The sequence below is a fragment of the Oncorhynchus nerka genome, linkage group LG23 (genome assembly GCF_034236695.1).
Source record: "Oncorhynchus nerka isolate Pitt River linkage group LG23, Oner_Uvic_2.0, whole genome shotgun sequence".
NCBI classification, from domain to species: Eukaryota; Metazoa; Chordata; class Actinopteri; order Salmoniformes; family Salmonidae; genus Oncorhynchus; species Oncorhynchus nerka.
The window spans coordinates 2,821,531-2,845,201 of record NC_088418.1 but is presented as its reverse complement, the minus strand read 5'-3'; the positions used below and the strand labels follow the sequence as shown (position 1 = coordinate 2,845,201).

The window sequence follows — 23,671 nt, the reverse complement described above, 5'->3', positions numbered from 1 at the left end:
GCCAGAACAATAGAGGGTAGAGGGTAGTAGAGCAGAGCTCAGCCAGAACAATAGAGGGGCAGTAGAGCTCAGCCAGAACAATAGAGAGTAGAGTGGTAGTAGAGTAGAGCTCAGCCAGAACAATAGAGGGTAGAGGGGTAGTAGAGGGAGCCAGAACAATAGAGGGGCAGAGCTCAGCCAGAACAATAGAGTAACAATAGAGGGTAGAGGGGTAGTAGAGTAGAGCTCAGCCAGAACAATAGAGAGTAGAGGGGTAGTAGAGTAGAGCTCAGCCAGAACAATAGAGGGTAGAGGGGAACAGTAGAGTAGAGCTCAGCCAGAACAGAACAATAGGGTAGAGGGGTCAGTAGAGAGTAGAGCTCAGCCAGAACAATAGAGGGTAGAGGGGTAGTAGAGTAGAGCTCAGCCAGAACAATAGAGGGTAGAGGGGTAGTAGAGTAGAGCTCAGCCAGAACAATAGAGGGTAGAGGGGTAGTAGAGTAGAGCTCAGCCAGAACAATAGAGGGTAGAGGGGTAGTAGAGTAGAGCTCAGCCAGAACAATAGAGGGTAGAGGGGTAGTAGAGTAGAGCTCAGCCAGAACAATAGAGGGTAGAGGGGCAGTAAAGCAGAGCCCAGCCAGGGTCCAGGAGGGAAGCTGGCGGTCTACAGCAGGTTAACAGTGGTTAAAGAGGGTTAACTACCTAATGAAGCTAGCTAGCAGACTCACAGCCGCAACTCTTTAGCTGACAGGGAATGCCTATAGTATTATGTCATTACGTTTAAGGCAACATAAGTATCAAGAGTGAAAAATATATATTTCAAATGGAAAATGCTATTTTTTGCATAGATAACGAGTACTGGGATATTCTTTGTGTGCACCACATGTTCTCTGCTCTGTCAAGGACCTGTCTTCTGCTACTGATTAATGTTCTACAATAATTGGGAGTTTAGTTCATGAATACACGACTGAATGATATCGGGTCTACTATTCCATCAGAACGTCGTGGGCATCATACCCGATCGGCTGAAGACTTCCACAAATACAGACACATCATAAGGGTATTACCACTAGGGTTGGGGGGGGGTTGCACAATTACAGAAACTTCCCTAAATAAGCTTTTCCAGAAATCCTGGTCGGAAGATTCCCTTCCTCCAACCAGGATTTCCTGGTGATTTCAGGAAAGTTTTCTGTAATTGTGCAACCCCCCCCATCAACAGCACAGTCTACTACCCCAGCCCCAAGGGGTAGAGAACCACCTACCCAGAGCCAGAAATGTCCTCCTCCTTCCCAGCCTCCTGCTCCTCATCGTAAGGCTCCAGCTTCACTCCCTCCTCTCTGAGGCGAGCAAATGAAGGGCCGTCTTCATTATCAGAGCCGTGCTTGTGATGGTCGTTTCCTTCCTCATCAACACCATCATCATCATCATCACCACCTTCTCTCTCAGCCTTCTGCTGCTCAGCCTTCAGAGGTTCCAGCTCTGGTTTGTTCCGGGTGAGCTCAGTCTCCTCCTGTGGGGAGGGATATGATGTCCTTACTTCATACCCTGTTAATCAATCATTATACTACCTCACGCTAAACATGATCCTGACGCCAAAGATGATCCTGAAGCTAAAGATGATCCTGATGCCAAAGATGCTAAAGATGATCTTGACGCCAAAGATGATCCTGAAGCCATTGATGCTAAAGATTATCCTGACGCCAAAGATGATCCTGATGCCAAAGATGATCTTGACGCCAAAGATGATCCTGATGCCAATGATGCTAAAGATTATCCTGAAGCCAAAGATGATCTTGACACCAAAGATGATCCTGATGCCAAAGATGCTAAAGATGATCCTGACGCCAAAGATGATCCTGACGCCAAAGATGATCCTGACGCCAAAGATGATCCTGATGCTAAAGAGGATCCTGACGCTAAAGATGATCCTGACGCCAAAGATGATCCTGACGCCAAAGATGATCCTGAAGCCAAAGATGATCCTGACGCTAAAGATGATCCTGATGCTAAAGAGGATCCTGACGCTAAAGATGATCCTGACACTAAAGATGATCTTGACGCTAAAGATGATCCTGACGCCAAAGATGATCCTGACGCCAAAGATGATCCTGATGCTAAAGATGATCTTGACGCTAAAGATGATCCTGACGCTAAAGATGATCCTGAAGCCAAAGATGATCCTGACGCTAAAGATGATCCTGACACTAAAGATGATCCTGACGCCAAAGATGATCCTGATGCTAAAGATGATCTTGACGCTAAAGATGATCCTGAAGCCAAAGATGATCCTGACGCTAATGAGGCTAAAGATGATCCTGATGCCAAAGATGCCAAAGATTATCCTGACGCTAATGAGGCTAAAGATGATCCTGATGCTAAAGATGATCTTGATGCCAAAGATGCCAAAGATGATCCTGACGCTAAAGATGATCTTGATGCCAAAGATGCTAAAGATGATCCTGATGCTAAAGAGGATCCTGATGCCTGAAAAAGATGATCCTGATGCAAAAGATGATCCTGACACTAAAGATGATCCTGATGCAAAAGATGATCCTGACGCTAAAGATGATCCTGACGCTAAAGATGATCCTGACACTAAAGAGGATCCTGACACTAAAGAGGATCCTGACACTAAAGAGGATCCTGACACTAAAGAGGATCCTGACGCTAAAGAGGATCCTGACGCTAAAGAGGATCCTGACGCTAAAGAGGATCCTGACGCTAAAGAGGATCCTGATGCTAAAGATGATCCTGACGCTAAAGATGATCCTGACGTTGTTGGGAACTGGAATGGGTGCTTATACTGACAGCGAGAGAGAGAGGAAGAGAGTCCAGTACCTTGCAGACGATGGGCTGAGTGCTGCTGGTCTCTGAGCAGCACAGGTTCTCTCTCTCAGAGTAGCAGGCTTTCCGTTTCTGCTCCTCTGCTGAGCTTGAAGAGGCTACAGGTGGGACAGAACTGTCTCCCCCTGCCTCCCCCGTCTCCCCCTCAGCCCCCTCTGCCTTGGGCTGCTTCAGTGGAAGGTCCATGCGGAAAGTGATGGCGCAGGAGGTGCAGTACTCCTCAAACCCATACAGGTACCTGAGGAGGATTACCACACCATAACAACAATGCAGGTACCTGAGGAGGATTACCACCACACCATAACAACAATACAGGTACCTGAGGAAGATTACCACCTCACCATAACATCAATACAGGTACCTGAGGATACCACACCATAACAACAATAGAGGAGGATTACCACACCATAACAACAATACAGGTACCTGAGGATACCACACCACCACCATAACAACAATACAGGTACCTGAGGATTACCACACACCATAACAACAATACAGGTACCTGAGGATTACCACCACACCATAACAACAATACAGGTACCTGAGGATTACCACACCATAACAACAATACAGGTACCTGAGGATTACCACCTCACCATAACAACAATACAGGTACCTGAGGAGGATTACCACCACACCATATCAACAATACAGGTACCTGAGGATTACCACCACACCATACCACAATAACAATACAGGTACCTGAGGAGGATTACCACCACACCATAACAACAATACAGGTACCTGAGGAGGATTACCACCACACCATATCAACAATACAGGTACCTGAGGAGGATTACCACCACACCATAACAACAATACAGGTACCTGAGGATTACCACCACACCATAACAACAATACAGGTACCTTTACCACCACACCATAACAACAATACAGGTACCTGAGGAGGATTACCACCACACCATAACAACAATACAGGTACCTGAGGAGGATTACCACCACACCAGGTACCTGAGGAGGATTACCACACCATAACAACAATACAGGTACCTGAGGATTACCAACACCATAACAACAATACAGGTACCTGAGGATTACCACCACACCATAACAACAATACAGGTCAACCACCAATAACAGGTACCTGAGGATTACCACCACACCATAACAACAATACAGGTACCTGAGGATTACCACCACACCATAACAACAATACAGGTACCTGAGGATTACCACCACACCATAACAACAATACAGGTACCTGAGGATTACCACCACACCATAACAACAATACAGGTACCTGAGGATTACCACACCATAACAACAATACAGGTACCTGAGGAGGATTACCACACCATAACAACAATACAGGTACCTGAGGAGGATTACCACCACACCATAACAACAATACAGGTACCTGAGGATTACCACCACACCATAACAACAATACAGGTACCTGAGGATTACCACCACACCATAACAACAATACAGGTACCTGAGGATTACCACCACACCATAACAACAATACAGGTACCTGAGGATTACCACACCATAACAACAATACAGGTACCTGAGGAAGATTACCACACACCATAACATCAATACAGGTACCTGAGGATTACCACCACACCATAACAACAATACAGGTACCTGAGGATTACCACCACACCATAACACCATATCAACCACCACACCATAACAGGTACCTGAGGAAGATTACCACCTCACCATAACAACAATACAGGTACCTGAGGATTACCACCACACCATATCAACAATACAGGTACCTGAGGATTACCACCACACCATAACAACAATACAGGTACCTGAGGATTACCACCACACCATAACAACAATACAGGTACCTGAGGATTACCACCACACCATAACAACAATACAGGTACCTGAGGATTACCACCACACCATAACAACAATACAGGTACCTGAGGATTACCACCACACCATAACAACAATACAGGTACCTGAGGATTACCACCACCATAACAACAATACAGATACCTGAGGATTACCACACCATAACAACAATACAGGTACCTGAGGATTACCACCACATAACATAACAACAATACAGGTACCTGAGGATTACCACCACACCATAACAACAATACAGGTACCTGAGGATTACCACCACACCATAACAACAATACAGGTACCTGAGGATTACCACCACACCATATCAACAATACAGGTACCTGAGGAAGGTATTTACCACACACCATAACAACAATACAGGTACCTGAGGATTACCACCACACCATAACAACAATACAGGTACCTGAGGATTACCACACCATATCAACAATACAGGTACCTGAGGATTACCACCACACCATAACAAACATTACCACCTGAGGATTACACCATAACAACAATACAGGTACCTGAGGATTACCACCACCATATCAACAATACAGGTACCTGAGGATTACCACCACACCATAACAACAATACAGGTACCTGAGGATTACCACCACACCATAACAACAATACAGGTACCTGAGGATTACCACCACACCATAACAACAATACAGGTACCTGAGGATTACCACCACACCATAACAACAATACAGGTACCTGAGGAGGATTACCACCACACCATAACAACAATACAGGTACCTGAGGATTACCACACCATAACAACAATACAGGTACCTGAGGATTACCACACCATAACAACAATACAGGTACCTGAGGATTACCACACCATAACAACAATACAGGTACCTGAGGATTACCACCACACCATAACAACAATACAGGTACCTGAGGATTACCACCACACCATAACAACAATACAGGTACCTGAGGATTACCACCATAACAACAATACAGCCTGATTGTATCAATATCACCAATAGCGACTCAAGAGGGGTCCACCACACCATAAACAATACAGGTACCAGTGGTAAACAGAACAATAGGCTCTAACACTACAGGTACCTGAGGAGGATTACCACCACACCATTTGAACAATACAGGTACCTGAGGAGAATTACAGAGTAAACAACAAGAACCTGAGGGATTCCCAGAGCTTGGTAGACAGTCTTCCATACAGGTATCCACTCTCAATCTGCTTACCAGACACCATAACAACAATACAGGACACCTGAGGGGATTACAGGACACAGAGGACAGGACACAGAGTGAAACAGGGAACAAGAGATAAAACAATTTGTCAGACCATAACAACAATACAGGTCTGAGGAGAAGATGAACTAAAAACAATACAGGTACTGGTGAAATCTAAATGAAACAGGTACAGCACATCAATACAGGTCCTGAGGAGGATTACAGCACACAATACATCACAGGGAACTACAGCACATCAATACAGGTACCTGAGGAACTACAGCACATCAATACATCACAGGGAACTACAGCACATCAATACATCACAGGGAACTACAGCACATCAATACATCACAGGTACCTGAACTACAGCACATCAATACAGGTCACAGGAACTACAGCACAGGAACCTGAGGATCAATAACAACAATACAGGTACCTGAGGATTAACTACATCACATCAATATAGGTACCTGAGGGAACTACAGCACCATAACAATACAGGTCACAGGGAACTAACAGCACATCGAGGAGGATTACATCAACAATACAGGTACCTGAACTTACAGCACACCATATCAATAATACAGGTACAGGGAACTACAGCACATAACGATACATCACCTGGGAACTACAGCACATAACAACAATACAGGTCACAGGGAACTACAGCCATAACATCAATACATCACAGGGATTAACTACACCACATCAATACAGGTACCTGGGAACTACCAGCACATCAATAACAACAATAGGGAATTACAGCACATCATAACAACAATACAGGGAACTACAGCACATCAATACATCACAGGGATTACTACAGCACATCAATACATCACAGGGAACTACATCAGGTAGGGAACTACATCACAGGTACCTGAATTACCATCACATCAATACATCACCTGAGGACTACATCACACCATAACAAGCACATCAATACAGGTCACAGGGAACTACAGCACATAACAATACAGGTACCTGAGGATTACTACACACATAACAACAATCAGGTACCTGAGGATTACTACATCATAACATCAATACATCACAGGGAACTACAGCACCATCAATACATCACAGGTACCTGAGGATTACACCACACCATAACAATACAGGTACCTGAGGATTACCACCACACCATAACAACAATACAGGTACCTGAGGATTACATCACACCATCAATACAGGTCACAGGGGATTACCACCACACCATAACAACAATACAGGGAACTAATCACAGGTACCTGAGGATTACCACACACAATAACAACAATACAGGTACCTGAGGAACTACATCACATCAATACATCACAGGAGGATTACATAACAGTCAGGTACCTGACATATCAATTATATCATACAGCACCTGGGGATTACAATACATCAATACAGGTACCTGAACTACAGCACACCATAACAACAATACATCACCTGAGGGATTACTACAGCACCATAACAACAATACAGGTACAGGGATTACCACACACATAACAACAATACAGGTCACAGGGAACTACATCACACAGGTACCTGGGATTACCACAGCACATCAATACAGGTACAGGGAACACCATAACAGCAATACAGGTCAATTACATCACACCATAACACAATACAGGTACCTGAGGACTACACCACATCAATACATCACAGGTACCTGAACTTACAGCACATCAATACAGGTCACAGGGATTACCACTACAGCACATCAATACAGGTACCTGAGGAACTACAGCACATCAATACATCACTGAGGAACTACAGCATAACAATACAGATACCTGGGGAACCACACACATAACAATACATCACCTGAGGATTACTACACCACATCAATACATCACAGGGAACTACAGCACATCAATACATACAGGTAGGGAACTACAGCACATCAATACAGGTCACAGGATTACCACCACACCATCAATACATACAGCACATCAGGATACATCACCAGGAACTACAGCACATTACCATCACCATAACAACAATCACAGGTACCTGAGGATTACAGCACATCAACAATACATCACAGGGATACTACATCAATACATCACAGAGGACACAGCCTGAACATGGAACTACATCAATAATACATCACAGGGAACTAAGAGGGGTCACATCAAAATGTACGGTAAGTGGTAATACATCACAGGGAACTACAGCACATCAATGCATCACAGAGAATACATCAGCAGGAACTACAGCACATTGAGAACAGGGATTCACAGGCTTGAGACAGTCTTCCAATACATCCACTCTCAACTCTGGGAACTCCACATCAGGACACAGGGGGAACTACAGGACACAGAGTCAGGGAACAAGAGATAAATGTTTGTCAGAGGGAAATGTGTCTACAGAAGATCAATACAAACAAAGGGAACTAAAGCAACAATACATCACATCAACTACATCACAGGGAACTACAGCACATCAATACATCACAGGGAACTACAGCACATCAATACATCACAGGAACTACAGCACATCAATACATCACAGGGAACTACAGCACATCAATACATCACAGGGAACTACAGCACATCAATACATCACAGGGAACTACAGCACATCAATACATCACAGGGAACTACAGCACATCAATACATCACAGGGAACTACATCACATCAATACATCACAGGGAACTACATCACAGGGAACTACATCACATCAATACATCACAGGGAACTACAGCACATCAATACATCACAGGGAACTACAGCACATCAATACATCACAGGGAACTACAGCACATCAATACATCACAGGGAACTACAGCACATCAATACATCACAGGGAACTACAGCACATCAATACATCACAGGGAACTACATCACATCAATACATCACAGGGAACTACAGCACATCAATACATCACAGGGAACTACAGCACATCAATACATCACAGGGAACTACAGCACATCAATACATCACAGGGAACTACAGCACATCAATACATCACAGGGAACTACATCACATCAATACATCACAGGGAACTACATCACATCAATACATCACAGGGAACTACAGCACATCAATACATCACAGGGAACTACAGCACATCAATACATCACAGGGAACTACATCACATCAATACATCACAGGGAACTACATCACAGGGAACTACATCACATCAATACATCACAGGGAACTACAGCACATCAATACATCACAGGGTCCAATTAGAAGTGAGGGTTAAGATGTGGAACACCAATGAACGTCATGATACATGTGTGGTACTCACATCATGGAAGCCTCCCAGTTGGTGCACCAGTCTGTAGAGCTTAAAGAGGTCCAGGTTCCTGTAGCCCAGCACGGGCTTCTTGTTGATGGGGGTTCCTACAGGAGGATAAACACAACCTAACGCTTAGTCCCTGAAAGGCCAGTATAGATTATCTCAGAAGTATTGCGCACGTTGTATTTGTACTTCCCATTACTTTATAAACTCAGCAAAAAAAGAAATGTCCTCTCACTGTCAACTGCATTTATTTTCAGCAAACTTAACATATATTTGTATGAACATAACAAGATTCAACAACTGAGACATAAACTGAACAAGTTCCACAGACATGTGACTAACAGAAATGGAATAATATGTCCCTGAACAAAGGGGGGTCAAAATCAAAAGTATCAGTCAGTATCTGGTGTGGCCACTAGCTGCATTAAGTACTGTAGTGCATCTCCTCATGGACGGCACCAGATTTGCCAGTTCTTGCTGTGAGAACCCTACTCTTCCACCAAGACACCTGCACGTTCCGGGACATTTCTGGGGGGAATGGCCGTAGCCCTCACCCTCTGATCCAACAGGGCCCAGACGTGCTCAATGGAATTGAGATCCGGGCTCTTAGCTGGCCATGGCAGAACACTGACATTCCTGTCTTGCAGGAAATAACGCACAGAACAAACAGCATGGCTGGTGGCATTGTCATGTTGGAGGGTCATGTCAGGATGAGCCTGCAGGAAGGGTACCACATGAGGGAGGAGAATGTCTTCCCTGTAACGCACAGCGTTGAGATTGCCTGCAATGACAACAAGCTCAGTCCGATTATGCTGTGACACACCGCCCCAGACCATGACGGAACAGATCGGTCCCGCTCCAGAGTACAGGCCTCGGTGTAACGCTCATTCCTTCGACGGTAAACACGAATCAGACCAGCACCCCTGGTGAGACAAAACCACCAATCGTCAGTGAAGAGCACTTTTTGCCATTCCTTTCTGGTCCAGCGACGGTGGGTTTGTTTACAAAGGCGACGTTGCCGGTGATGTCTGGTGAGGACCTGCCTTTACAACAGGCCTACAAGCCCTGAGCCCAGCCTCTCTCAGCCTATTGTGGACAGTCTGAGCACTGATGGAGGGATTGTGCGTTCCTGGTGTAACTCGGGCAGTTGTTGTTGCATCCTGTACCTGTCCCGCAGGTGTGTTGTTCAGATGTACCAATCCTGTGCAGGTGTTGTTACGCGTGGTCTAGCTGTCCGTCTCCCTGTAGAATCTTAAGCGTCTCACAGTACGGACATTGCAAATTATTGCACTGGCCACATCTGCAGCCCTCCTTGCAGCATGCCTAAGGCACGTTCACGCAGGTGAGCAGGGACCCTGTGCATCTTTCTTTTGGTGTTTTTCAGAGTCCGTAGAAAGATCTCTTTAGACCTCTTTAAATTTCAGTGTTCCTCAAGGTTCCGATTTAGGACCACTATTGTTTTCACTATATATTTTACCTCTTGGGGATGTCATTCGAAAACATAATGTTAACTTTCACTACTATGCAGATGACACACAGCTGTACATTTCAATGAAACATGGTGAAGCCCCAAAATTGCCCTCGCTAGAAGCTTGTGTTTCAGACATAAGGAAGTGGATGGCTGCAAACTTTCTACTTTTAAACTCAGAGATGCTTGTGCTAGGTCCCAAGAAACAAAGAGATATTCTGTTGAATCTGACAATTAATCTTGATGGTTGTACAGTCGTCTCAAATAAAACTGTGAAGGACCTCGGCGTTACTCTGGACCCTGATCTCTCTTTTGACGAACATTTCAAGACTGTTTCAAGGACAGCTTTTTTCCATCTACGTAACATTGCAAAAATCAGAAACTTTATGTCCAAAAAATTATGCAGAAAAATTAATCCATGCTTTTGTTACTTCTAGGTTAGATGACTGCAATGCTCTACTTTCCGGCTACCTGGATAAAGCACTAAATAAACTTCAGTTAGTGCTGAATACGGATGCTAGAATCCTGACTAGAACCAAAATATTTGATCATATTACTATAGTGCTAGCCTCCCTACACTAGCTTCCTGTTAAGGCAAGGGCTAATTTCAAGGTTTTACTGCTAACCTACAAAGCATTACATGGGCTTGCTCCTACCTATCTTTCTGATTTGGTCCTGCCGTACGTACCTACACATACGCTACAGTCACAAGACGCAGGCCTCCTAATTGTCCCTAGAATTTCTAAGCAAACAGCTGGAGGCAGGGCTTTCTCCTAGAGCTCCATTTTTATGGAATGGTCTGCCTACCCATGTGAGAGACGCAAACTCGGTCTCAACCTTTAAGTCTTTCAGTCTCTAGAGGGGTAGTAGAGCAGAGATCAGCCACAATATTCCTCGTGTTTCCTGGCCCAGGCAAGTCTCTTCTTACTGCTGTCTTTTAGTAGTGGTTTCGTTGCAGCAATTCGACCATGATTCACACAGTCTCCTCTGAACAGTTGATGTTGAGATGTGTCTGTTACTTGAACTCTGTGAAGCATTTATTTGGGTTGCAATTTCTGAGGCTGGTAACTCTAATGAACTGATCCTCTGCAGCAGAGGTATCTCTGGGTCTTCCTTTACTGTGGCGGTCCTCATGAGAGCCAGTTTCATCACAGCGCTTGATGGTTTTTGCCGACTGCAATTGAAGAAACTTTCAAAGTTCTTGACATTTTATGGATTGACTGGCCTTCATGTCTTAAAGTAACGATGGACTGTCGTTTCTCTTTGCTTTTTTGAGCTGTTCTTGTCATAATATGGACTTGGTATTTTTCCAAATATAGCTATCCCCCCCACCCACCTTGTCACAACACAACTGATTCCTTCTTAATGCGTTTGAGCCAAAAAAAAATCCACAAATTAACGTTTAACAAGTCATGAGTAGGTGTGTCCGAACTTTTGACTGGTACTGTATATAATTTTTTAGGTGTAAAATGTTATTATTTATATTGCATTGTACAGGGCACATTTGGAAAAGAGACCTCAATGTCTTCCTGATAGAATACAGATTCCATCAAATCATCCAGTAACTGTCGGGCAGAGGAGGCTGGTGGGGGGAGCTATAGGAGGACAAGCTCATTGTAATGGCTGGGATGGAACGGTTATTATTTGTTTGCTATGTCTTCAGTTCCATTTATTCCATTCCAGCCCATCTTCCTATCACTCCTCAAACCAGCCTCCTCTGCTGTCAGGTGCAGGGCGGGTACATTAAGTTAATGGGTTGAAATGTTTAATTCTATAAAACGCAAACCTCTGTCCTCCATGAACTTGTACAGCTGCTGCAGGAAGTTGTCTCTCTCTTCGGGGAACGGCTCCACTTCCTCCTGCACACAGGAACAGGAAATAACAATAAAGAGCTCAGCTTTGCTCCTCCCACTGAGAAAGATGCATCATTATCCCGTACAATGTTTATACTATTTGACCGATTTATAGTTCTTTCTATATCATTTATCTACAGCGCGGAAAGAATGGGTCCTAGAATTTAACCTTGGGGGAGCCCTTTTCTCGTAAACTGTCCAAACTGATTTTATGCCCTTCTGTGCCAACTTATCGCCTAAACTCTAAACTCTAATGGCTTAAACTCACTAAAGGACACATCTCTCCAATGGCTTAAACTCACTAAAGGACTCATCTATCTAATGGCTTAAACTCACTAAAGGACACATCTCTCTAATGGCTTAAACTCACTAAAGGACACATCTCTCTAATGGCTTAAACTCACTAAAGGACACATCTCTCTAATGGCTTAAACTCACTAAAGGACACATCTCTCTAATGGCTTAAACTCACTAAAGGACACATCTCTCCAATGGCTTAAACTCACTAAAGGACACATCTCTCTAATGGCTTAAACTCACTAAAGGACACATCTCTCTAATGGCTTAAACTCACTAAAGGACACATCTCTCCAATGGCTTAAACTCACTAAAGGACACATCTCTCCAATGTTTTAAACTCACTAAAGGACACATCTCTCTAATGGCTTAAACTCACTAAAGGACACATCTATCTAATGGCTTAAACTCACTAAAGGACACATCTCTCCAATGGCTTAAACTCACTAAAGGACACATCTCTCTAATGGCTTAAACTCACTAAAGGACTCATCTATCTAATGGCTTAAACTCACTAAAGGACACATCTCTCCAATGGCTTAAACTCACTAAAGGACACATCTATCTAATGGCTTAAACTCACTAAAGGACACATCTCTCCAATGGCTTAAACTCACTAAAGGACACATCTCTCTAATGGCTTAAACTCACTAAAGGACACATCTATCTAATGGCTTAAACTCACTGAAGGACACATCTCTCTAATGGCTTAAACTCACATCTCTCTAATGGCTTAAACTCACTAAAGGACACATCTCTCTAATGGCTTAAACTCACTAAAGGACACATCTCTCTAATGGCTTAAACTCACTAAAGGACACATCTCTCTAATGGCTTAAACTCACTAAAGGACACATCTCTCTAATGGCTTAAACTCACTGAAGGACACATCTCTCCAATGGCTTAAACTCACTAAAGGACACATCTCTCTAATGGCTTAAACTCACATCTCTCTAATGGCTTAAACTCACTAAAGGACACATCTCTCCAATGGCTTAAACTCACTAAAGGACACATCTATCTAATGGCTTAAACTCACTAAAGGACACATCTCTCCAATGTTTTAAACTCACTAAAGGACACATCTCTCCAATGGCTTAAACTCACTAAAGGACACATCTATCTAATGGCTTAAACTCACTAAAGGACACATCTATCTAATGGCTTAAACTCACTAAAGGACACATCTATCTAATGGCTTAAACTCACTAAAGGACACATCTCTCCAATGTTTTAAACTCACTAAAGGACACATCTCTCCAATGGCTTAAACTCACTAAAGGACACATCTCTCCAATGGCTTAAACTCACTAAAGGACACATCTCTCTAATGGCTTAAACTCACTAAAGGACACATCTCTCCAATGGCTTAAACTCACATCTCTCTAATGGCTTAAACTCACTAAAGGACACATCTCTCTAATGGCTTAAACTCACTAAAGGACACATCTCTCCAATGGCTTAAACTCACTAAAGGACACATCTCTCTAATGGCTTAAACTCACTAAAGGACACATCTCTCTAATGGCTTAAACTCACTAAAGGACACATCTATCTAATGGCTTAAACTCACTAAAGGACACATCTCTCCAATGGCTTAAACTCACTAAAGGACACATCTCTCCAATGGCTTAAACTCACATCTCTCTAATGGCTTAAACTCACTAAAGGACACATCTCTCCAATGGCTTAAACTCACTAAAGGACACATCTCTCTAATGGCTTAAACTCACATCTCTCTAATGGCTTAAACTCACTAAAGGACACATCTCTCCAATGGCTTAAACTCACTAAAGGACACATCTCTCCAATGGCTTAAACTCACTAAAGGACACATCTCTCCAATGGCTTAAACTCACTAAAGGACTCATCTATCTAATGGCTTAAACTCACTAAAGGACACATCTCTCTAATGGCTTAAACTCACTAAAGGACACATCTCTCCAATGGCTTAAACTCACTAAAGGACACATCTCTCTAATGGCTTAAACTCACTAAAGGACACATCTCTCCAATGGCTTAAACTCACTAAAGGACACATCTCTCTAATGGCTTAAACTCACTGAAGGACACATCTCTCTAATGGCTTAAACTCACTAAAGGACACATCTCTCTAATGGCTTAAACTCACTGAAGGACACATCTCTCTAATGGCTTAAACTCACTAAAGGACACATCTCTCCAATGGCTTAAACTCACTAAAGGACACATCTCTCTAATGGCTTAAACTCACTGAAGGACACATCTCTCCAATGGCTTAAACTCACTAAAGGACACATCTCTCTAATGGCTTAAACTCACTGAAGGACACATCTATCCAATGGCTTAAACTCACTAAAGGACACATCTCTCTAATGGCTTAAACTCACTAAAGGACACATCTCTCCAATGGCTTAAACTCACTAAAGGACACATCTATCCAATGGCTTAAACTCACTAAGGGACACATCTCTCTAATGGCTTAAACTCACTAAAGGACACATCTCTCCAATGGCTTAAACTCACTAAAGGACACATCTCTCTAATGGCTTAAACTCACTAAGGGACACATCTCTCTAATGTTTTAAACTCACTAAAGGACACATCTCTCTAATGTTTTAAACTCACTAAAGGACACATCTCTCCAATGGCTTAAACTCACTAAAGGACACATCTCTCTAATGGCTTAAACTCACATCTCTCTAATGGCTTAAACTCACTAAAGGACACATCTCTCTAATGTTTTAAACTCACTAAAGGACACATCTCTCTAATGTTTTAAACTCACTAAAGGACACATCTCTCTAATGGCTTAAACTCACATCTCTCTAATGGCTTAAACTCACTGAAGGACTCATCTATCTAATGTTTTAAACTCACTAAAGGTGAGCGTGCGAGGACACATCTCTCTAATGTTTTAAACTCACTAAGGGTGAGCGTGCGAGGACACATCTCTCTAATGTTTTAAACTCACTAAAGGTGAGCGTGCGAGACGTTATTTGATTATTTTAGAATGCATTGTTTTGAATTATAATGACCCAAGCCGGCCGGGCGGGGGGGGCGGGTCGTCCACTTTAACGCCTCGCTCAATTTGAAGGTCTCTAGTTTAGCGTATTGTCGTGCTGTAGTCACACAAAACAACAGACATGTCATTATTCACTCCTTTCTTGCTCACTTGAATTGAAAAAGAGGTAGCTAACGGTTGAGGATTTACCGTACGTGCTAAATCAGACAGACTCATCCACTTAAGGAAACAACTTCGCTATCAGCAAAGATGACTGGACACATGGACTATCCTTCTAGCATACAGTCACTGCTCTGCCTGTCCTTTCCACCCTCCTCGCTCTGCTTGCTCCGCTCACCCCTCCCCCCGGTGAGTTTCTCGCTTTATTCAGCAGCCAGCAGGTTGATGTGACATGATTACCTCATCCTCCTCTTCGCTGGCCTCTTCCTCCTGCTCTTCCTCCTCCTCATCTTCCTCACTTGTGGAACTCTCGTCTTTCACCTCAGTCCTCCAGGAGCCGGGCACCACCCCCTGATGCACAAACTCCACAGCCGCATCCAGCACTGACACACACAGACACACATAGACACACACCATAATTGAAATGCATTCCAGGTGACGACCTCATGAAGCTGGTTAAGAGGATGCCAAGAGTGTGCAAAGCTGTCAGGGCAAAGTGTGTCTACTTTGAAAAATCAAAAACGTAAATATATATATATATATATATATAAATACACACACTGAACAAAAATATAGACGGAACATGTTGGTCGCATGTTTCATGAGCTGAAATAAAAGATCCCAGAAATGGGACAGACGGACGGACGAACGGACAGACAGACAAACAGAGAGTAGAGAGAGTAGAGAGAGAAGAGAGAGTAGAGACAGAGAAGAGGGAGAGTAGAGAGAGAGAGAGAGAGACGTAGAGAGAAGAGAGAGAGAGAGAAGAGAGAGAGAGAGAGAGAGAGAGAGGAGAGAGAGAGAGAGAGAGAGAGAGAGAGAGGAGAGTAGAGAGGAGAGTGAGAGAGAGAGAGAGAGAGAGAGAGAGAGAGAGAGAGAGAGAGAGAGAGAGAGAGAGAGAGAGAGAGAGAGAGAGAGAGAGAGAGAGAGAGGAGAGGAGAGGAGAGGAGAGGAGAGGAGAGGAGAGGAGAGGAGAGGAGAGAGAGGGAGAGATGAGAGTAGAGAGAGAGAGATGAGAGTAGAGAGGAGAGTAGAGAGGAGAGTAGAGAGAGAGAGAGAGAGAGAGAGAGAGAGGAGAGGAGAGGGAGAGAGTTCCTGGCAGCAGGAACCTTTTCAGAACTGGATTCTGAGGTGGCAGCAGACACCTTGCCCCCAGCGGAGCACAGAACATGGATTTTATATTTCTTCCTCCCGGCTCTCTCTGCCAGGTCTGAGAGAAGTGACATAAGATCATGCCCTATATTCACAAAGGCTGAATTTATTCAGGCAGCCCAATTATTAGCAAAATATCTGATCTCATTGACCAAAAGACAAATTAGTGGCAAAAGATCAGAATTGGATTGTCTGTGTAAATGTAGCCATGGCATCTCAGTGCTGATCTCCAATCAGTTTGGTCTTTTAGATAATGAACTAGATGACATGGACAGGAAGTGGGAGATTTTAACAATGAATGTGGAGTATCAGTCCTACTCTGACCCTGTGAACACCAACCTTATAATAATACAACATATCATGATAAAAGCCATTTAACTGATGCTTCTTTCCAAAGCCAGTTATAGTCATGCATGCATACATTTTGCATATACAGAACCAAAGGGAGGGACATATATAGGGAAGGAGCCAAAGGGAGTGACATATATAGGGAAGGAACCAAAGGGAGGGACATATATAGGGAAGGAACCAAAGGGAGTGACATATATAGGGAAGGAACCAGGGGAAGGAACCAAGGAGGGACATATATAGGGAAGGAACCAAAGGGAGTGACATATATAGGGAAGGAACCAAAGGGAGGGACATATATAGGGAAGGAACCAAAGGGAGGGACATATATAGGGAAGGAACCAAAGGGAGGGACATATAGGGAAGGAACCAAAGGGTGAGTGAAGGAACATATATAGGGAAGGAACCAAAGGGAGTGGGACATATATAGGGAAGGAACCAAAGGGAGGGACATATATAGGGAAGGAACCATAGGGGAGTGACATATATAGGGAAGGAACCAAAGGGAGGGACATATATAGGGGAACCAAAGGGAGTGACAAAGGGAGTGACATATATAGGGAAGGAACCAAAGGGAGGGACATATATAGGGAAGGAACCAAAGGGAGTGACATATATAAAGGGAAGGAACCAAAGGGAGGGACAAAGGGAGGGATATAGGGAAGGAACCAAAGGGAGTGACATATATAGGGAAGGAACCAAAGGGAGTGACATATATAGGGAAGGAACCAAAGGGAGTGACATATATAGGGAAGGAACCAAAGGAGGGACATATATAGGGAAGGAACCAAAGGGAGTGACATATATAGGGAAGGAACCAAACGGAGTGACATATATAGGGAAGGAACCAAAGGGAGGAACCAAAGGGAGTGACATATATAGGGAAGGAACCAAAGGGAGTGACCTATATAGGGTAGGAACCAAAGGGAGTGACATATATAGGGAAGGAACCAAAGGGAGTGACATATATAGGGAAGGAACCAAAGGGAGTGACATATATAGGGAAGGAACCAAAGGGAGTGACATATATAGGGAAGGAACCATAGGGAGTGACATATATAGGGAAGGAACCAAAGGGAGTGACATATATAGGGAAGGAACCAAAGAGAGTGACATATATAGGGAAGGAACCAAAGGGAGTGACATATATAGGGAAGGAACCAAAGAGAGTGACATATATAGGGAAGGAACCAAAGGGAGTGACATATATAGGGAAGGAACCAAAGAGAGTGACATATATAGGGAAGGAACCAAAGGGAGTGACACACAGTGGGGCAAAAAAGTATTTAGTCAGCCACCAATAGTGCAAGATCTCCCACTTAAAAAGATGAGAGAGGCCTGTAATTTTCATCATAGGTACACTTCAACTATGACAGACAAAATGAGGAAAAAAAATCCAGAAAATCACATTGTAGGATTTTTTATGAATTTATTTGCAAATTATGGTGGAAAATATTTATTTGGTCAATAACAAAAGTTTATCTCAATACTTGTTATATACCCTTTGTTGGCAATGACAGAGGTCAAACGTTTTCTGTAAGTCTTCACGAGGTTTTCACACACTGTTGCTGGTATTTTGGCCCATTCCTCCATGCAGATCTCCTCTAGAGCAGTGATGTTTTGGGGCTGTTGCTTTGAAGGGAGTTGAAAGTCTGTGTTGCCCAGCAACAGCCCCAAAACATCAATTACAGGCCTCTCTCATCTTTTTAAGTGGGAGAACTTGCACAATTGGTGGCTGACTAACTTACTTTTTTGCCCCACTATATGTGGCCCCAGCGGAAATCAAACCAACAACCCTTGGCATTGCATGTGTCATGCTCTACCGACTGAGCCTCAGGTGGTCCCAGGCGGTTTCTCTATGCTAGAGGACCTCCTTCCTTCTCCTCCCTCCTCTTCCCTCCTCCTCCTCCTCCTTCCTCTTCCCTCCTCCTCCTCCTCCCTCCTCTTCCATCCTCCTCCTCCTCCTCCCTCCTCCTCCTTCTCCCTCCCTCCTCCCCTTCTCCTCCCTCCCTCCCCTCCCTCCTCCTCCCTCCTCTGTGCAAAGTGTTAACTCACCTGGCTTGAGCCCTGCGTCAGCTTTAGGAGGAGAGTCTGTGTCCATCACCGTTACGTCCTTCCTCAGCACTGTGTTGCTGAAACAAACAGACACACAAACCCCCCTCAGTATCCACACAAACCCTCTCAGTATCCACACAAACCCTCCTCAGCATCCACGCAAACCCCCCTCAGTATCCACATAAACCCCTCAGTATCCACACAAACCCCCATCAGTATCCACACACTAAAAGTGTGAAATGTAACTGTTCGCCCAGTGACTCCTCTCTCTCTCTCTCTAACCTGATGCTGCAGCACCAGTGACTCCTCTCTTTCAATTCAATTCAAGGGGCTTTATTTGCATGGGAAACATGTCAAAGCAAGTGAGGTAGATAATATACAAAAGTGAAATAAACAATAAAAATTAACAGTAAACAATACACATACAGAAGTTTCAAAACAATAAAGACATTACAAATGTCATATTATATATATATATATAATGTCATATTATATATATATACAGTGTTGTAACAACGTACAAATGGTTAAAGTACACAAGGTTGCCCTTTTCTTGTGGCAACCTTGTGGTTGAAGAGGCTCTGCTGTGCCTTCTTCACCACCCTGTCTGTGTGGGTGGACCAATTCGGTTTGTCTTTCCATCTACTGTCCCGTCGATGTGGATGGGGGCTGCTCCCTCTGCTGTTTACTGAAGTCCACGATCATCTCCTTTGTTTTGTTGACGGTGAGTGAGAGGTAGTTTTCCTGACACCAGTGCCCTCACCTTCTCCCTGTAGGCTGTACAGGAGGGGCCTGAACACACACTCTTGTGGGGCCCCAGTGTTGAGGATCAACGAAGTGGAGATGTTGTATCCTACCTTCACCTCAGAAAGTCCAGGCACCAATTGCACAGGGCGGGGTTGAGACCCAGGGCCTCCGGCTTGATGATGAGCTTGGAGGGTGTTGGATGCTGAGCTATAGTCAATGAGCAGCATTCTTACATAGGTAACCCTCTTGTCCAGATGTGATAGGGCAGTGTGCAGTGTGATGCCAATTGCATCGTCTGTGGACCTGTTGGGGCGGAATGCAAACTGTAGTGGGTCTAGGGTGGCAGGTAAGGTAGAGGTGATATGATCCTTGTCTAGTCTCTCAAAGCACCTCATGATGACAAAGTAAGTGCTAGTCATTTAGTTCAGTTGTCTTTGCCTTCTTGGGAACAGGAACAATGGTGGACATCTTCAAGCATGTGGGGACAGCAGACTGGGACAGGGAGAGATTGAATATGTCCGTAAACGCTCCAGCCAGCTGGTCTGCCCATGCTCTGAGGACGTGGCTAGGGATGTCGTCTGGGCCAGCAGCCTTGCGAGGGTGAACACGTTTAAATGTTTTCCTCACGTCAGCCACGGAGAAGGAAGGGGGAGGAGCACAGCCCTGGTTAGCGGGCCGCGACGTGGCTGGTTTTCCCTTCGTAGTCCGTGGTTGCCTGTAGACCCTGCCACAAACGTCTCGTGTCTGAGCCGTTGTACTGCGACTCTCCTCTGTCTCTATACTGACATTTTGCTTGTTTGATTGCCTTGCGGAGAGAATGACTACACTGTGTGTATTCGGCCATATTCCCAGACATCTTTCCATGGTTCATGCTTTCAATTTTGCGCGAATGCCGCCCTCCAACAATGGTTTCTGGTCAGGGTAGGTTTTAATAGTTACAGTGAGCACAACATCTCCAATACAATTCTTTATAAAAGAATGCCGGCATCCAACAATGGTTTCTGGTCAGATTTGGGTTGCTAGGAACCTGGCAACCCCAAATTTGTCCCAGTATCTATTACACAGAGTGACCTAGCAACCCCAAATCTGTCTCACTATCTATTACACAGAGGAACCTAGCAACCCAAATCTGTCCCAGTATCTATTACACAGAGTAACCTGGCAACCCAAATCTGTCCCAGTTACTTTTACACAGAGGAACCTGGCAACCCAAATCTGTCCCAGTTACTTTTACACAGAGGAACCTGGCAACCCAAATCTGTCCCAGTTACTTTTACACAGAGGAACCTGGCAACCCAAATCTGTCCCAGTTACTTTTACACAGAGGAACCTGGCAACCCAAATCTGTCCCAGTTACTTTTACACAGACTAACCTAGCAACCCCAAATCTGTCCCAGTTTATATTACACAGAGTAACCGAGCAACCCAAATCTGTCCCAGTATCTATTACACAGAGTAACCTAGCAACCCAAATCTGTCCCAGTTTATATTGCACAGAGTAACCTAGCAACCCAAATATGTCCCTGTTTATATTACACAGAGTAACCTAGCAACCAAAATCTGTCCCAGTTTATATTACACAGAGTAACCTAGCAACCCAAATCTGTCCCAGTTTCTATTGCACAGAGGATTCTGGAAACTCAAATATCCCAGTTTATTTTACACAGAGGGACCTGGCAACCCAAATGTGTCCCAGTTACTTTTACACAGAGGAACCTGGCAACCCAAATCTGTCCCAGTTACTTTTACACAGAGGAACCTAGCAACCCAAATCTGTCCCAGTTACTTTTACACAGAGGAACCTGGCAACCCCAAATGTTACTTTTAACCTAGCAACCCCAAATCTGTCTCAATATCTATTACACAGAGTAACCTAGCAACCCAAATCTGTCCCAGCATTACCAGAGTAACCTAAATGTCCCAGTTCATATTACACAGATTAACCTGGCAACCCAAATCTGTCCCAGTTACTTTTACACAGAGGAACCTGGCAACCCCAAATTTGTCCCAGTATCTATTACACAGAGTAACCTAGCAACCCCAAATCTGTCTCAATATCTATTACACAGAGTAACCTAGCAACCCAAATATGTCCCCGTTTATATTAGACAGAGTAACCTAGCAACCAAAATCTGTCCCAGTTTATATTACACAGTTACCTAGCAACCCAAATATGTCCCAGTTTCTATTGCACAGAGGATTCTGGAAACTCAAATATCCCAGTTTCTATTACACAGAGAAACCAAGCAACCCAAATATGTCCCAGTTACTTTTACACAGAGGAACCTGGCAACCCAAATCTGTCCCAGTTACTTTTACACAGAGGGACCTGGCAACCCAAATCTGTCCCAGTTACTTTTACACAGAGGAACCTGGCAACCCAAATCTGTCTCAATATCTATTACACAGAGTAACCTAGCAACCCAAATCTGTCTCAATATCTATTACACAGAGGAACCTGGCAACCCAAATCTGTCTCAATATCTATTACACAGAGTAACCTAGCAACCCCAAATCTGTCTCAATATCTATTACACAGAGTAACCTAGCAACCCAAATCTGTCCCAGTATCTATTACACAGAGTAACCTAGCAACCCCAAATCTGTCCCAGTTTATATTACACAGAGTAACCGAGCAACCCAAATCTGTCCCAGTATCTATTACACAGAGTAACCTAGCAACCCAAATCTGTCCCAGTTTATATTGCACAGAGTAACCTAGCAACCCAAATATGTCCCTGTTTATATTACAAAGAGTAACCTAGCAACCAAAATCTGTCCCAGTTTCTATTGCACAGAGGATTCTGGAAACTCAAATATCCCAGTTTCTATTACACAGAGAAACCAAGCAACCCAAATCTGTCCCAGTTACTTTTACACAGAGGAACCTGGCAACCCAAATCTGTCCCAGTTACTTTTACACAGAGAAACATGGCAACCCAAATCTGTCCCAGTTACTTTTACACAGAGGAACCTGGCAACCCAAATCTGTCCCAGTTACTTTTACACAGAGGGACCTGGCAACCCAAATCTGTCCCAGTTACTTTTACACAGAGGAACCTGGCAACCCAAATCTGTCCCAGTTACTTTTACACAGAGGGACCTGGCAACCCAAATCTGTCCCAGTTACTTTTACACAGAGGAACCTGGCAACCCAAATCTGTCCCAGTTACTTTTACACAGAGGAACCTAGCAACCCAAATCTGTCCTAGTTAATTTTACACAGAGGAACCTGGCAACCCAAATCTGTCCCAGTTACTTTTACACAGAGGAACCTGGCAACCCAAATCTGTCCCAGTTTCTATTGCACAGAGGATTCTGGAAACTCAAATATCCCAGTTACTTTTACACAGAGAAACCAAGCAACCCAAATCTGTCCCAGTTACTTTTACACAGAGGAACCTGGCAACCCAAATCGATGAGACAAGATAGTAGCTACTAACAATTGGATACCATGAAATTG

General features: G+C 43.9%; 1 protein-coding gene and 1 pseudogene across 1 annotated transcript in view; both read right to left on the bottom strand.

Annotated features, from left to right (window-relative positions):
- The window catches only part of arid4b (AT-rich interaction domain 4B), a 230,042-nt gene that overhangs the window by 98,929 nt on the left and 107,442 nt on the right, over positions 1-23,671 (bottom strand). The window contains exons 10-17 of the mRNA XM_065008441.1: positions 19,462-19,538; positions 16,147-16,289; positions 12,380-12,452; positions 9,132-9,226; positions 8,116-8,184; positions 5,823-5,914; positions 2,818-3,061; positions 1,242-1,489 (exon numbers count right to left, since the gene is read on the bottom strand). Coding sequence (XP_064864513.1) covers positions 1,242-1,489; positions 2,818-3,061; positions 5,823-5,914; positions 8,116-8,184; positions 9,132-9,226; positions 12,380-12,452; positions 16,147-16,289; positions 19,462-19,538 — 1,041 coding nt within the window. The remainder of the gene's footprint in view (positions 1-1,241; positions 1,490-2,817; positions 3,062-5,822; positions 5,915-8,115; positions 8,185-9,131; positions 9,227-12,379; positions 12,453-16,146; positions 16,290-19,461; positions 19,539-23,671) is intronic.
- Positions 1,549-2,217, bottom strand: LOC135564010 (mRNA decay activator protein ZFP36L3-like; annotated as a pseudogene).